The following is a 17,702-nucleotide window of genomic DNA, read 5'->3' on the forward strand; positions in this document are numbered from 1 at the left end:
GGGGTAGGTGCTTCTCCTTCTGCTTGCTCTGGGAACAAATGGCCATGGAACAGTGTAGCACCTAGAATAAAGGATGTCCTAAGGATGGGTGGCTGGGTTTCAGGGTGCCTCAGGGCACTAATTTGTGGCTGTGCCAGAGAGACCAGGTCAGAGTGCCAGGTGCTCTGCAATCCTTGTGCAGGCAGCAGGAGCTGCCCCTCATTTGAATGTTTACTGCTTGGCCCTGTAACTCTTAGCAGCTCTCCGTGCAAGCCATTTTTTTTTTTTTCTTTTAAACCCAGCTGTAAAAAACATTTTCGGCCAGTCTGAGACTTTTGTCATGAAACTCAAACCCAGCCACAAACATTAAACCAGATGTACTGAGAAGAATACAAAGTTGCAGGGACTGTTTAGCAAACCAGGTGAGAGCATGAATCAAGTGACAGGCATTTTTTACTGAAACAATGAGCCCTAAAGCAAACACCCAACGGGTTTCTTTTTCACTTAATGTAAGAAATGAGATGTATCCAGTTCTGCCTCACCTTGCATGATGGGTTGCTTAAACCTGAGGTTTAAGCAGGACGTAAAAGGTACAAAATCAAGCAGCTGTTAGAAAATGCTTGTGTGACCTTTTTGTGAAGGGAAATAACCAACCTTCAGCTCCAATCTGAACCCCAAATCATGAGCTTCCCACAGCCAATTATATAATGCTTTTGTAGCAGGATTGCCATCCTAATGCTGCTCTGAAGGAGTGATCTTGAAATTAAGGAAAGCAGAGCCATCTGGTAGAACCAGGCATCTCTTGCAAACCCACAGAACAAGGTTTCATCTACCTGCCAAGATTTTACTCTTACAGCAGCTGATCTTTTCAGGCTGTAAAGGCTCTGAGGAGAAGCTGCATTAAGGTGTTAGTGGTTTTCATTACTGCCCAAGCTTTCTCCAGAGAATGCACAATCTTTCCACATTGACTGAGCCTTCTTAATTATTTTAGGGAAAGAAAAAAGTATTTTCAATTGTTTTTTCTCCTCTGCAAAGAAGGGATAAGATCTACTGGGAGGCTGCTTGGCCTATCATCAGCTTAGACACACTATAATTCTGACCTTGGTGCATAGCATATTTTAGAAATTAAAATGGAAAGATATCTATGTTGTTACCAGCAAAAGAGCTGGATATCCATTCTCTTCACAAAAGTACTATGTAATACAGATCAACTAATCAGTAGGACCAGGGCCAGTCTGGAAGGCAAGGCTACTGTACTTAGGCTACTTCCCTCAGTACAGGGAAGCTCTTGTGAATTCTTAAATGATTTGCATTTTTTAGTACTAAGATACATAATAAAACACATCTATGTGAGACAGGCACACATTTACACTCAGATCTTGAAAACATTCAAGCACTGATTTCAATATGATTTATTATGTGTCTTCAAGGAGAAGGTCCTAATTGCCCACTGACTTTCAATCCATTATCTCCACAATACAGAAAATGATAATACAATCACTGAATTGTTTCAGGTGGAAAAGACTTGGAAACTACCAAGCCTGGTGCTAAACCACGTGACTTAGCACCACATCTCTGTGTCTTTTGAACACATTGAGCGATGTGGATTCAGCCACTTCTCACTTCAGACAGCAGTGAGCCAGCAGTCTGCCCAGGTGGCCAAGAAGGCCAATGGCATCCTGGCCTGCATTAGGAATAGTGTGGCCAGCAGGAGCAGGGAAGTCATTGTGCCCCTGTACTCAGCACTGTTAGGCCACATCTTGAGTGCTGTGTCCAGTTCTGGGCCCCTCAGTTTAAGAAGGACATCAAGACACTTGAATATGTCCAGAGAAGCGCAACGAGGCTGGTGAGAGGCCTTGAACACAAGCCCTATGAGGAGAGGCTGAGGGAGCTGGGGTTGTTTAGCCTGGAGAAGAGGAGGCTCAGGGGAGACTTCATTGCTCTCTACAACTACCTGAAGGGAGGTTGTAGCCAGGTGGGGGTTTGTCTCTTCTCCCAGGCAACCAGTGGTAGAACAAGAGGACACAGTCTCAAGCTGCACCAGGGGAAGTTTAAGCTGGAGGTGAGGAGAAAGTTTTTCACAGGAAGAGTAATTGGCCAGTGGAATGTGCTGCCCAGGGAGGCGGTGGAGTCACCATCCCTGGAGGTGTTAATAAAGGGACTGGATGTGGCACTCGAAGCCATGGTTTAGTTAGTTATGAAGTGTTGGGTGACAGGTTGGACTTGATGATCTCTGAGGTCTTTTCCAACCTTATTGATTCTGTGATTCTATGATTCTCTGGGCAGCCTACTCCAGTGTTTGAGAACCCTTTCAGAAGAAGTTTCTTCTAATACCCAATCTAAACCTACCCTGGTGTAATGTGAGGCTATTTCCTCTCATCCTATCACCAGTAATATACCCAAATCCTGCTTAATAGCTAGGAAAGCCCTAGAATATACCAGTGAGGGGAAAAAAAAACAAATGATTGTGGTGGTTTTAGCTTATGCCTTTAAAACTTAGTTACAGATTTTGAGCAGAAAAGTAGAAAAATATAAATCACTTCAACCCAGCACAATGTTGAATGCTACAAGTGTGGTGAAATACATGACTATCTGTGTTAGTTTTAGGCTGTAGCTTTAAAATTTTCCACAGATCTTGAACAGAAAGTGCTAAAATGTAAATAAATCACCACTGGGTGTAAAAAGGAAAATAATGATAGTTCTGAACAATCCCACTGGAGAGACATCTACCATAAGAATTAGTTTGGTAAACTCTTTTGGCTTCTTAGCTCTGGGAGACACTGACATTGTGCTTCTGCTGGCTTCTGCTTGACCTTGGCTGCAGTTTTTTTTGGCTAAGTTCTAATAACTCTCTGCTCTTTTCTCTTGTCCCTTTGTGTCCAGGAAGGTACAGAGGGGGCCAGGGAGTGGGAAGCTATTAGCAGCTCCCCTGGTTTTTGGCCAGGGGGTTTCTTGTGCTGTTTATACCTGTAAATATTGTATATTTTGTAAATATTCATTGCATTTAATTGTAGATTGTGGTTTTGCTTGCAAATACAGCTTCATTTGCTTCCAACCTAAGCTGGTCTGGAAAATTTAATGTTGGGGGGAATTTTTCAACCCTCCACACTATCATCTCCTTTGGAAGGGCTAGAAATCAGTAAGGGTCCTTTCACTTGCCCACTCACAAGACACATCCAGCATATACAGCTGAGTCCTTGCACAGGAAAAAAAAATCCACATTTCTAATGTATCTAAATATTCTTCCCAGGATGCAAAAGAAAACCTATCCTGAGCTCTGCACCTAATGATGATCTGTAGTACAGTTCTTCCCCACATAACACCCCTGTATTTGCTCTGAAAAGTTGGCTGGGCTGAAGGTAGGAAAGAAAACTGCTTTTTACATCATTAGAGGCTCTCAGAGCCAAATCTGAACACCAGAGCAGACAAAGAGTTTGCATTCACATAGTGTCTTACAGGCATCAGCACACACTAAGGCTGCTGTGAACAGCAGTATCTGCTGAAAGCAATCCAGGACTAATACAGCTATGCAAACTGCAGCTGAGCATCAGCAGAGGGAGAGGAGGGAAGCACGTACAGCTATCAGTGTGCCTAGTTAGGGAAGACTCATCCATTTCTCATCCTTCTGCATAATAAGTTCTATTACCAGCATTTTTAAGAACAAATATGACTGCTACAAGGAGCAAAGCAGTGATGGCAGTAGTTGTGACAGACCGAGAGGCAATTACTTTATATATTGTATTTTCCATCAGAGAGGTCCGGAGGAGATTGCTGTATTTACAAAACCATGGACATCTTTTATTCTCCTGCCAAGCATAATGTGGCTTTTGGGTACATTCTGCCTATAACGTGACACTATCTCAAGCCATTACTTCTGTAACACACAGCCCTTAATCCACATAAGATACAGCTGTTGTTATTCTTCTCATTGCTATGCTCTCTCCTGAGGACTAATGAGATTATAAGAAAGCTGTAAAGCCAATACCTTTGATCTCAGAACTGACTCAAGGCTGTGGCTGCTTTCTTGGCCCAGTTTTAATACACCCCAAATAGTAATCTGCTGCAGTTATTGGATCATTCAAAATATTAAAAAACCCAAAAAAATAGTTAAAAGTAAATTTATATGCCAAAGAAACAAGATTGATCAATAAGACACAAGTACTATTTCTGGCAACATCTCTACCCCTCTGAGCTAAGAACCCAAAAAGCTGCTGTCACAACTGCAAGCTATTTTAGAACAAGATTAGTAGGTGTGTGGGAGCCATCAGCCCCTCAAATGGGCAGAAAGGAGAGGATTAAGTAGCACCACAAATACCAGAGGGAGTGCAACAGAGCCAGAGTAAATATTCCCTCCTACGGCACTCCTTGCAAGCCTGAAAACGGCATGGATGAAAACTAATCAGCTGGCAAATATGTATCTGTGTGTATTTTGCACACCAAAACCCATCCTCTGTCTGCAGCTCATAGACCTTTCCCACTGGGTACTGTAGATGTATTCCAGGAATAAAGAAACCTGGATGCATGTGAGCTGGTCATAGCTCACCTGAATGAAATACTTTCAATGACAGCCCTTCTAAATTTGGTATTTTAGATGACAGAAGCAGTGAACTAAGTCAAACTTTTCTCCCCTGCTCCTGCTCTGCTCAGACAGTCATAAAAGCTGCACTGTCTGCTTGAACTCCCACTAACAATGCAGCACCATCAGTGCATTGTGGTGCTGCGTTCTGTGCTCTCCACCTCTTTCCCCTTAGATGTTGGATAATGCAAGTGGAGGGAAACAGCAGGCAGTCATCTGCCTCCTTGGGCTTCAGTATGAGCAGCAGTTACTTCAGGCAGAACTATTCCCTGGAATGACCCTCTGTCCAAGCTCAGTGATACCACCCAGAAGGCTCTGAGGGGACCTGAGCATCCAGGCTCAGTAGTGTTGGAAGTATCTAATGAGAGATGCTTTATTTAGAGATTTTTGCATTTTTCCAGTTTTGAAATGTGTACTAAACATTTATGTATTAGTAGGTCTGGTGATTGAATGGGATCATCAGGTAATTTTTTACAATGCACATATAAATATATCACTCATATCTGAATAAATGAATTGCAGTGCCATGTCATTCCTCAGATTGCATTTTGTGCAGGGTGCCTCATAATGACAGTTTAAAAGAGCACTCACTGATTTGCATAGCAATGTTCTGCCTTTTTAATGAATACATTTATTCTGTAATCTAGTGTTAATGTTGGGTTTCTACTGACATTTACATGAACAGGTACACTGAATAATTATTTACATACATTATATAAGAGCACACTGACATTTACTGATTAATAGATTAGGCAAAATCATGTGTAAATGAGTGCAAATTGGTAGTTTACATACACAGTGTAAACTTAAATCTCAATTCTGTAGTGCACAGCTCAGTGTAACCTTTGCATTCATGTTTCTGTGCAGCAGTTAGATGACTGTTGCTCCTCACAGTCAAGGCTAGACTTAGTTCAGATAAAGTTTGCTACTATGTACAGTTACCCTCAAGAGCAAAGGATGGATCACAGTGCACAGATTCTTGGCTAGTTTGCTCATGTTGGATGTATCTGAAATGTTTAGGTGGGTTGGAATGGTTGATGGGTTGGACACGATGATCTTGAAGGTCTCTTCCAACCTGGTCTGGTCTGGTCTGGTCTGGTCTATTCTATTCTATTCTACAGAAACAAACATGAGCAGAAAACTACCATGCCTATCTTGCCATTGTATCTCAAACTCATCACAAAACCTCTAGCAATGTTGTATACAAGATGCTTTGCAGCCAGAATCCATAGACATTCATGAGGTTCAGTTCAAGGCCATTTCTCAATGCCCACTAGAATAATCTGAACACTCCTTTTTTTTTTTTTTGCTGTCCAGCATGTGAGTGTGACAGAGCATGTGTTAAGAGCTCTGTTCTCGTACAAAGTGAACCAGCTCCCAACAGACATACAGGCAAGTACATCCCTCTCCTGCACACACCTGTTCTTACACCATCTCTGCAGTAAACTAAAACCCTCTTCAGGATTAGCAGACTCGAAAAGGTCCCAAAAACCATCATGACATCTTTCTGAGGAAAAGGACTGCGAAGCATCACCTAAGGAACAACTCCTCTATCTTCTGAGGACCTGAAGTACTTCTACCTCATCCGACTCACTGCAGACCTGTAACAGCCCGACAATGGGTAGGGAGGACCAGCAATCGTGCTCTAAATCACCCTCAGTAACAGCTGCTGTATCTCCATCAAACACAGAGAGAGGGGAGGGAGACCTCCCACTAATGCCTAGAGTTAAACCTTGGGAACATAGTCTGGCCTCAGCAGCGTTTCTTGTGTTGGACAATGTCTCCCTCACCCTGGCATATTCATACTGGATCCTCACTGACTTACTGCTTCTCCATGTTTAAGTGAGTTGTGAAGATCTGTGCAAAGCTGTAAACCCAGTGAGACCTGCCCTCTGAGCTGGAGTGAATGTATTTGGGGGAGACTGTGATGTCAGGGAGTAGCACATCCACCTTGTTCCTTAGGTAATCATTTCTATTAAGTAGTTTTTGTCAATAAAATAAATATATAAATCCTCTAAGACAAGAATAAGGCCAGTGCTGTGTTTTGTGGCTGTAGCAACTTATAACTCAAATTGTGCTACTGAGATTCCTTTCTTCTCTCAGATCTTACTGACAGTTGAACTGTATTAAAAGGAATTCAGCTAGGTGGGTGAGTGACACAGCTTTCCCACAATGAAACTTTTCTAGGGAAAGCTTTTGTGAAATACCACTGAAAAAGATAGTGACGAAAGCTTCCACATAATCCCTTTTGTGCCACAAAATACATTTCTAAAGTACAATGACTCAATACTGCCCTGGAGCACTTGCTTAATAAAAACAGGAAACCAGGGCCTGATTAAGGATACAGGATTATATAGAACAGATTCAGAAAAACAGGGATAAAGCTGTGCACTGCATATGACTACTGCATCTTTTGCCTTCCTACAAACCTTTTCTTTCCAAGTTTATTATGAAAATCTTTACTGAAGACTTTGCATATAATTAGCTCAACGTTCATACTTTCCATGTTAAGCTTTAGAAAGTCTCTGACAATATTATGTCTTTGCATTAGCTACTAACCATGTAAGCCAATGCAAATAGGTGATTGCACCATTGTTATTGTATCTGTACTAGTGCCAAAACATTGTAATGAAGATTTTAAGATCTGATGGAAAGTACATGCAATATAATGACAGTTTTAGGAAGCTTTTGTCATATTTTGAGATGCCTTTCTAATATCACTGTGACATACCTGGTGCAGGCCCAGATCAAAACCACTTTAATCTTTTCTCCAAAAAAAATTAATCATCAGTGCACATCAATCTTTCTATCATGTCCCCAAACTCTAAAAGTTAGAGCATATAAAAAAAAAAAAAAGGTAATTATAGAAATATTAATGACTCCCAAAACATCACACCATAGAAATGAAGGGAGAGGATACTCGACCCAGAATAAAACTACTAGAGGAGGAGAATATGCAAAGAATAGTAGAAAAGAGATGATGAAATTCGCTTTAAAAAGCAGAAAGCTGCAGCCCACCAAGAAAGAAGCCATGTGGGCCATGAGCATTTTGTGTGACTGAAAGAAGAAGACATAAACCCAAATGTTACAAATGTCTCAACAAATAAAAAGCTAGAATGAATATTTAAAAGGACTGTTTTATCTTATAACAGCAAAGGCATTCACAATCACACATGCTGTCTTTGTTTGCTTGTTAGTAAGACAAATTCTCTCTAAGGAGCACATTGGTAGAGGGCTAGCTAGCCTTGCTCACAGTTTTGTGCCAATACAGCAAAGTCATGTAGAAACTGTATTTACTTCTTGACTGTTTCTAGACTCCTGTGAATACAGGGAATTCAAATGCACCTAATAAAAATTAAAAATTAAAAATTAGGTGAGAAGGTAGACTATATGCAAATAATGATTGTTTCATTAATAAAATGCCTTATCTATAGAACAGTGCAAACGATACTTTATAAACCCCAAACAACTCAGAACTCCTAGTGAAAAGTGAACGTGAATAATCCCTAATGAAAATGTGAGGTGAAAAGCATATTCAGAACCATTTTTAGCCAAGCATATTTTAATTTAAAAGACTCTCTAGGAAGAAGTGAATGAATTAGGCAGACTGAGATCAGACAAAGATGTGGTCTCATGAGAAGTGAGGCTCTCCCTTCTCCAGTCACCATAATGAAGTGGCACAAAAAACATGAATACAGCCCTGAGGAATACAGGACCTTTGCAAACTTATTATTTAGCTAACTAGGTGTTGGATGGCTTATCTGTTTCTTCCTCTTCTAATGGAAGCCAGCATGCCAGTAACCAGGCCAGGCACGAATGAACAAAAGCAACCACCACCAGTACCCATTCTTTGAATGCAAATTCCTGCTTTGTCCTGGGAAATGAATACTAGTTATTTATTCAACTACCAAAGTAAAAGATGTCCAGGAATGGCAGAAAACAAATTATTTTGATGAGGTAAGAGACCTGACCTTGATCCAATCTTCTGTGGCGATTCCATCCTAATTGGAAAAAGACAAAGAGGTCTTTGCTTTAAGATGAGGAAAAAGAATTCCTAAAAATTACCTGACAGCCATATTGTGTGATGCAGTTCCCAGAGCTCTACGACCCAGTATACACAAGGCAAAGGAAAGTGTCACCAGAGGAGAATCCTCATCACTGTCCAGGTGCTATAAAGTTTTAAGAATAGTCTGTTATTCTAAATGCAAGTATCATCTTTCAAAGGACTGCAATACTATAAATGGTAATGTTCATAAAATATGCATGTAGCTTGACCTACACAAACCCCTATTCTTTGCAATAAAACAGAGCAGGAATGGAGGCCATTGCCAGCAGAGGCTTTTGGCAGAATGGAGGCTTATTTTATGCACTGGCTAGAAACATAACATTTCAGTCTCAGGTGGCAAGATCCCAAGGGAGGGGAGCTTTGGTGGCAGTGAGCTTTTTAGTTTGGTTGATTGTTTTTTCCTCCCCCCCCCCCCCCCCCCCCCCCCCCCAGTCTGACATTCTAAACCAGATCAGATTCCTTATTGCTGAGAGGCAATCACTGCAACTGGGGGCATCCAAACCCCTTTTCATGGGACACAGTGCCTGTGAAACCCCACCACAGATTCCAGAAATAATTTGGAAATAATATTCATGCTTTTAGTGAATAACAATACATGTCTAAATTGTATCCCATTGATGACACTGACCTGACATTTTAAAAAGCAGTCAAAACATTTCATTTACATTTCATAGCTCAGGAGAGGTTTTTTACTGAAATTTTTGCAAATAAAACTTTGCCATCAAGCAGGAGGAAAAAAAAAATGAAGCTTCTTTCATGACTGTGAATCTTTAGGAGGATAAAGACTATTATTTCATTCCATGCACTCAGTGATTTCCTATAGTTTTCTTTAAAGCTGAAATCAATTATAATGGAGACTGTAATTTCTTCTATAAAATACAATTAATTTCCAGGGCTATGTGCAAAGTGAAGCTTTTTTTAACATCTCATCTCCGTGAACTTTACCTCCATATAACCAGTGAATTACAAAAACACAAGCAAAAGATGTAAAAAAATATCTAAATATGTGTGTCTGTGTGCACACAAGTGCAGGCATTTGTTTGCTCTTTCAAGTCTAACTGCTAAGTCTATGGGGCATTCCTAAATCTACTATTCTATTTGAAAGCCTCAGTCACATAACAAGTGAAAAACTACCATTTAACAACGGGTTTGACTGCCCTGTGCAATTCGTTGTGCGCCAGAACATAAGAGCTGAGACATGTAGATGTGAAAGAAAAGAGATAAAATATTCCCAAGTAGAAGGAGATAATCATGAGGACAGCTCAGAGGACAATTCAATGAAAATGGTATCAGTGTAACAATACACAGAGGAACTGGTGGAATGGTATTTAAAGTTAGATGCACAAGAAGGAACCCAAGTGGAGAAGAAACACTAAGATTAAATGATGTTATGCCAGTTAAGGTCAATGCTATCAAACAGGATGTGCCCTAAGTGATCCTGAATGAAAAATGCACAGATAACAGAGTTCATGGTGGCCAGGAAAGATACATTGCTCTTTTTTTGCCATTATCAGCAATAATCAGAAAATGAAATCAAGGGAATATGCTTGTTTGAAACTGTATTCTCCCTCTGGGCTATTTTGAGTATTTCATGGAAATACAGTAGTGCATTTGCAACAAACGATTGCTGACTATCAGTAATCTTAGTGCCTGAAAGCATGTGACTGCATAGCTATGAACCTGCCCTTGACCTTCTAGAGCTGTGAGGTAATTTAACATATATTTGTGGCACGGCTCACAATCGAATTATGAGGTGTCAGGGATGAACTGTACTAGCAGTGAGTTTGTTATGCACTTCCCTACCATTGGAAGACTGTATCCAAATAGAGCCAAATTTTTGGAAAGGATACACAAACATCTCAAATGTTTGGCAATGTACCCAACTCAGGCAACACAGAAAGAAAGTAACACTGAAGGCGTTCCCTGAAAAGAGCCTGCTACAGCAGTGCTTCTATGAGCGCTTCTTATACCCATGCTTCCTAGAAAAGTAATAGTGTTGGAAATGTGCACAATAAGGAATTGGTTCTGCATTCAAAGGCTAATGCTCCCTACAACTCTACTTTTTCCACACAGGTAGTCTCCAAAATGGTGTTTTCCATTCCACAAAACATCTCCTTTCTTTTTAAGTTAAATCTGACAGCTTAAATGAAATAAATTTTATTGTATTAATCCTGAGTAAGCAAAAGTGCAACTATGCATGGGTTAACTCCAGTCCTAAAAAGTAAAACAGCTACTGCTAAAAAAAAAAAGAAAAAAGCAGCAGCATGCTTACCTCCACCCTTTTTCTAGCACAGAACTGAATCCAGTCCAGATAAACACTGCAGAAGCTAGCTCTTGTTATTCCTTGGAGACATGGAACATAATCTTCATCTATGTTAATGTTAAACATTGCAAGGTCACGTTCAATATAATGCCACTTTGCATACGGCTGCAGTACCTTTTGGATGGATTCATCTTTTATCCATTCAAGGACTTTAGGAGAACTTGCTGTAAAGTATATTATACTCTGTTGACAAAGATGGTCAAATGTTAGTCACTATCTCTGATTAATGTGGATATATTTTACACAGATGAGAATAAATCAAACAGGACCACATCAACTACCCTTAAAGGTACATATTTTTCATGGCTTGGCATCACTGCTTCACAAAACTGTTCAAGTTAGAAAGGTGATAATAATTGGTATCTAAATAGCAACCAACAGAAAAAGAAGTCTTATTTTTAATACCCTTCTGCCTTACAGGAAAATTAATACAAAGAACAACTATGATAAGAATACAAGTTCCAGCATTCAAACGTGTTAATTACTGAATTTACTGGGGATGTAGGTGGTGTTATCAGTAACAGTTTAGATGTATTTAAAAAAAATAAAAGAATTAAACAGTAGTAGATGGTCACATGCTCAAAATAGGACTCACTTTGCTCCATGCACTTTCTGTTTTCCAAGAACGAAGCTTTCCAAACACTTTCAACTAAAACAGTTCCACCATGACTTAACCAAAGGTGAGATTTTACAGATTTATGAAGTCTGAAAACCCCTATTTTAATTGCCATTTTCTTTTTGAGTTTAGTAGCATCACTATATTTGTTATTTGTCTGTGAGACCAGCTAAAAAAATTTGATTTTGTGGTTTAATGTTGGGTTAAGGAGCTGGTAGCTGATGGAACTGAGCCTGCTTTTAAGGCACTGAAGAAGGGGTAACACTCATCAGGAGTTCTTTTACCAAATGCAGAGACATTAGTGAGCAGCAACACTGCTATCTCCTGTCTCTGCCTGGGTTTCCAAGTTTATTGCCTTCAAATCACTGTGTCTGGAGCCATTAAACCAGTAATTAATGAAATAAATTTCAACAATAATTTATCCAAATCAAATTTAAAGTGTATTTTCAAAAGAATATGAAAATTAAGGAGAAGTGCTGCAAAGGAAACGTGGCATCAGCTGGAAAGTCCCATTATAATGCTTTATGATTATCATTTTTGTTTTAAGAAAATATATTAAGAATTTGATCTCAAAGCAAATATAGGGCAAATGAACATGACTGAGGATAATGTAGTTCTACTTTACCCAAGCAATTGAAATATTATTAAGCAAATAAATGTATAAAATGAAAATACGCTAAGTTAAAAGGAGCAGAAGTACTACCAGCCCTTTAAAAAATCCCAGATGCCCTCCACAGTTTATCTTTCAAATTGTAGGAAAAAAAAACACAAAAAATAAGTTCCAGAGGAAAAACACAATTCAGAGACAGACTGAGGATGGATCCTCAATTTCTTAGCATATGGAGGACAACAGACTTTTTCAAAAAGATTCATACAGAAACAATAGGAGGTAAAAACACAGCGCCTAGGCGAATGCAGAGTTCTTGAATACTAAAAGACATCTAAATAAGAATGTATTGAGAAGAGATGGAGGAAGCACAAGGGAAAAATATCATAGTAGCTGGGAAGGAAATTATATCAAAGTGTATGCAGAAGGGCTACAGAAGCTGACCCACTTTATTTGTGGTGAATAAAAATATTTCCATGGGAAGAAACTGCTAGACTTTCTAGGCTATCACTGAAACTGTAAATGAAATAAATACATTAGGAATAAGACACTCCGTCTAACTCATTTAAAAGACCAATAAGGTAATTACTCTTAAAGGATATGACAACTGAAACAAAGCCTATGTTTTCTTTGTTTATCTTCAAAATAGTTTGCTTTTTTTAATCACTCTCACCTGTGTTTAGGAAGCAGCAGATTCAGCTGGGAGGGCAAAAAAAAACCAGACTTGCAATCAGGCATAGAAACAGCAAAAACTGCTGCTCTTAGTAGCTCTTCCTAGGTATGTTTTGTGCACAAGCACATCCTCAGCTGCTTGGCAATTCAGAAATAACATGGCAAATATTTGCAATATTGTAAGCTTCAAAGAATAAACTGGATGCACTCCAAATGCTCAGTGCAATGGAAGTGCAGTTGTTGCAGAACTTCAACCTAAGTATTTTCTGAGTTTGTGATTTATGTGACCTGAATATTGCATTAACTAGAGTTCTTCTGACAATTAGCTTCTTACACTGTTAAAATGAAAGTGTCAAGGCTTTTAAATGTTCAGAGAGAACTGCACAGGGTCATTACAGCTCAAGATTCCCTCACAAGGAAGAGCTGGGGAAGGAATGAATTCTCACCTCTATTTCTGATGTTGTTTATCTGGAGGTAAGGAATAAATAAACAGGATGAAAGCTGATCTGATGCATAATATAATCTTCTCACCTTCCAAGGCTGTACTAAGGATTTTACTGAATTTTATCAAGGCTCCTGTTTATGGAAGAAACTAATAGCTTCAAGAAAAGAAGAAAATCTCCATATAGCTTTCATTTGGGAAGTGTCATTCTAAAGGAGGGCTTTCCTGAGCACGCTCCCTTCAGTGACAGAAACCCCAGCCCAGGCTAATAGCAAAGCTGCTGACAGATTATTATCTTCTGTTCATCCTTCCTTAAGAAAAGAAATAGATTAAAGGATTCTCAGAGTGCTCTGTCGGTGCAGTATTACAGTACTGGCTTAACCAAAAGAGATTTGATTTTCACACCTTCAAAGCCATAGGTGGTGAACATAAAATCTGCATGCAGTGGAGATGGAACCACTGCATATCTCAGTAGAGTGGAGTTCATTAAACCTACCTCCCTTTTACTCAAAACAGTATCAAGTAACCACACCTGTATCATGTGGGACAAACGTTTTTCTAAGTGTCAGCTACCTTTGTCAACTGCTTCTCAAGTATGTCCAGAACCAGAAGCTCTAAACTAACTTTCAGTTAAGTTTGACTTCCCATGTGATGAACCTCACAGTTTTCACAAGCCCTCTACCTATTAGTTGATTTAAAGGCACAAAAAGAGTTTGAGTTTACAAAGTACAATTCTTCACTGATTTAAATCAATAAACTGCTGACTTGGTGCAGCTTAGACTGGGATTTTTTTCAGTCTGAATCATGTATCACCTTGCATCAGTTTATATTCAGGTTACTTTTTAAATTAAAGCAAAGCAATTGGAGCAACATACTCATTTCCATTTAAAGAAGTTTTCTTGTTTGTGGTTTGGTTTTTTTTTTTTTTTAGTTTAAATACATTGCTTAAAAATAAATTAATTTATAGCCACAAAACCCACTTCTAAAATGACAAAACCATGCTCACATGCAGTTTTGTCTCCAATTAGTTAATTAAAGCAGGTTGGTTACCAGGCCCTACTGCCTGTAAAATTATTTTAAAAGTCCCAGCCTGCATTTTAGCATTTTACAAAGTAATCAACTGCATGATCAAAGCAGTTTTGTGAGGCAATGATCTTGCTTTTACTGTATTGGTTTCCTGGCCAAAGAAAAAGAAAAGTTTATTAATTTATTTACTACAGTTTTCTCTCTAGGATTAACAGGATTTTCACAATGGCAGATATTAAGTAGAAAGGAGACGACAGAGATGGTTGGGACTTCATGGCAGCACCAGTAGCATGGCAGGCAGCATTTGGCTCTTGTTCCAGCAGAAAACAATAAAGCTCAGTGATTTCCTCATTTGCTGAACTGGAAATGGTTTGGCAGAGGATGAAGGTGTCTTGCTACATTCAATTATTTTGACAATTGTTATTGTGATCTTAGTAATAGTACAAATACAGGAGCAATGCAAATGAACTGCTGTTTAATCAATGGAATATAACATCTTCAAGTATGCTGTGGTATACGTGTAAAACAGCAGGTAAGAAAGGGGCTTGTACTGCTAAAGAAGTACATTTGAGAAACAGCTCTTCAGAGATTTCAGAGATTTCCCAAGAACTTTATCTTTGTTGACTTTTTTTTCCAGAAAAAAAATAAAAGTGGAAAGCCAAGTAAAGAAGAGATAATGAACTGCCAGTAAAGCTTTGCTTTGCAAGAATGCATCCTCTGACTTGATCACTAGAGGATGTTAACTCACCTTCTTGATTACTGCTTCAGCATGCCTGTGACCTTCTGTACTGACTCTAAACGGTCAGAATCAAATGTAGCAAAGGGAGAGATGAATTAATTATCCTTATCTAACATCAAGCCAGTCTAACTGCAAAGTTACAAATGTAAAGCCAAAACCTGAAAGTGTGCTTGTCCATGGTCAGCTAGCATTCTTTTTATTGACAAACCTGCTTAGGAATGAAGTAGACTTTTACCAAAGTTTACCTTTATATAGTATCTGATAAGTATTCTCCGCAGATCGAACACTTGCAGCATGGTTGCAGCGTTGTTATCAATGATGCTGTATCCTTCCAGGATGTACTGGGTTCGTGTTATTTCCCAAGTCAGCCATCGGAGGTTAAAGGCTGCATTACATGATAACAAGTGAGGCAAGTGCCCAGGCTTACAACAGCAGCAGCCTTCATTGTCTTCATCTCCTTCCGTTATAGCTTCCACTTCTCTCTGCTGGCAATATGTCCCTTGGCAGTGAGAAAAAGAGAGTATGCTGCCAGTTATTGGAGGAGGAAGAAACAAAGGACTTCTTCCAGACTGATAAAGTATGATTGAAGGCTCTACGTACTTAGTGATAATCTAATAGAAAGAGCTATGTCAACAAATGAACGTGCCAATTGCTACGGGTGCAGCAGCAAATAAAGAGCTGTACATTAATTATAGTTTCATAGTTTCATTCAGGGTTGGAAGGGACCACAAGGATCATCTAGTTCCAACCCCCTGCCATGGGCAGGGACACCCCACACTAGATCAGGCTGGACAGAGCCTCATCCAGCCTGCTCTTAAACACCTCCAGGGACGGGGCCTCGACCACCTCCCTGGACAACCCATTCCAGGGTCTCACCACTCTCATGGTGAAGAACCTCCTCCTCACATCCAGCCTGAATCTCCCCACCTCCAGCTTCATTCCATTCCCCCTAGTCCTATCACTACCTGAGATCCTGAGAAGTCCCTCCCCAGCCTTCCTGTAGGCCCCCTTCAGATACTGGAAGGCCACAATTAGGTCACCTCGGAGCCTTCTCTTCTGCAGACTGAACAGCCCCAACTCCTTCAGGCTGTCCTCATAGGAGAGGTGCTCCAGCCCTCTGATCATCCTTGTGGCCCTTCTCTGGACACCTTCCAGCACCTCCACATCCCTCTTGTAATAGGGGCTCCAGAACTGGACACAGTACTCCAGGTGGGGTCTCACCAGGGCTGAGTAGAGGGGGAGGATCACCTCCCTCGACCTGCTAGCCACACTTCTCCTGATGCAGCCCAGGATCTGATTGGCTTTGCGGGCTGCAAGTGCACATTGAGAGCTCCTGTTGAGCTTTTTGTCCACCAGCACCCCCAAGTCTCTCTCCTCAGGGCTGCTTTCCAGCCAGTCACTGCCCAGCCTGGATTTGTGCCTGGGATTGCCTCGACCCAGATGCAGGACCCTGCACTTGCTCTTATTGAACTTCATGAGGTTGGCTTGTGCCCACCTCTCCAGCCTGTCAAGGTCCCTCTGGATGGCCTCCCTTCCCTCCAGCGTGTCTGCTGCACCATACAGCTTGGTGTCATCAGCAAACCTGCTGAGGGTGCACTCAATGCCACTGTCCATGTCACCCACAAAGATGTTGAATAAGACAGGTCCCAGGACTGATCCCTGAGGGACTCCGCTTGTCCCTGGCCTCCACTGGGACATGGAGCCATTGACAGCCACTCTTTGGGTGCGGCCATCAAGCCAGTTCCTTATCCATCTAGTGGTCCACCCATCAAACCCATGTGTCACCAGTTTGAAGACCAGGATGTGGTGCAGGACAGTGTCGAAGGCTTTGCTCAGATCCAGGTAAATGACATCAGTTGCTCACCCCTCATCTATTAATTTTGTCACCTGCTCATAGAAGGCCACCAGGTTGGTCAGGCAGGATTTGCCCTTGGCAAAGCTATGCTGACTGTTCCCAATCACCTCTTCACTATTCTTTTGAGCGAGTAGTGACTCCAGGAGGATCTGCTCCATGATCTTTCCAGGCACAGAGGTGAGACTGACTGGCCTGTAGTTCCCTGGTTCCTCCTTCTTACCCTTTTTGAAGATGGGGGCAATGTTTCCCCTTTTCCAGTCTGTGGGGACTTCCCCAGATTGCCATGACTTTTGAAATATAATAGAGAGGGGTTCAGCAACCTCATCTGCCAGTTCTCTCAGTACCCATGGGTGTATCCCGTCGGGTCCTGTTAGTTACTATCACCTATCAAAGACAAGAGGGCCTGATCTTATGTTCTAGGCATTTGGTTCTGAGCTGAGCTAAACTACAGACCACAGCTTCTGCCTTAATAAAACTCACCAGGAGGCAACATGAAAGAGTCTAGCTCCATCAGGCACATTAAACAAACTGATCCAAGTCTCAGTCTGCTTCTTCAAATAACATACTAGATGCAAACAAAGATTTTACAGTGTGTCAGAGCACTTGTAAAATCTGGTGTTTAGCATACTGTCTTGGAAAGAAGGTTCCAAAAATAACATTCACTGGTCTGTGTTCTCCCTCCCATCACAGTAAATGTTACTCTGGATCAAACGTATCTAATGAATAGTACTAATGCCAGTAGATCATTAGGACAGAACAGTTTTCTAATTAGCCTATCACATGAGCTTTAGGGTCAAAAAT

General features: G+C 40.6%; 2 protein-coding genes across 5 annotated transcripts in view; one reads left to right on the top strand and one right to left on the bottom strand.

The window, feature by feature from the left end:
* The window catches only part of NTPCR (nucleoside-triphosphatase, cancer-related), a 73,533-nt gene extending 57,927 nt beyond the window's left edge, over positions 1-15,606 (top strand). The window contains exon 6 of one of the 2 annotated variants that reach the window (XM_068154467.1): positions 14,945-15,606. The gene's annotated coding sequence lies outside the window, so the exon portion shown is untranslated. Of the gene's footprint in view, positions 1-5,872; positions 6,807-14,944 lie in introns of those variants that run through there. The other variant, XM_068154437.1, reaches the window with a different exon arrangement.
* Positions 1-17,702, bottom strand: part of PCNX2 (pecanex 2) — a 163,457-nt gene that overhangs the window by 11,258 nt on the left and 134,497 nt on the right. For all 3 annotated transcript variants that reach the window (XM_068154361.1, XM_068154371.1, XM_068154380.1), the window contains exons 26-28: positions 15,292-15,545; positions 10,894-11,127; positions 8,621-8,724 (exon numbers count right to left, since the gene is read on the bottom strand). In XM_068154361.1, coding sequence (XP_068010462.1) covers positions 8,621-8,724; positions 10,894-11,127; positions 15,292-15,545 — 592 coding nt within the window. The remainder of the gene's footprint in view (positions 1-8,620; positions 8,725-10,893; positions 11,128-15,291; positions 15,546-17,702) is intronic.

The sequence above is a fragment of the Melanerpes formicivorus genome, unplaced genomic scaffold, assembly GCF_026170545.1.
Source record: "Melanerpes formicivorus ecotype bairdi unplaced genomic scaffold, bMelFor1.0.p_v2 SCAF_2, whole genome shotgun sequence".
Taxonomy (NCBI): Eukaryota; Metazoa; Chordata; class Aves; order Piciformes; family Picidae; genus Melanerpes; species Melanerpes formicivorus.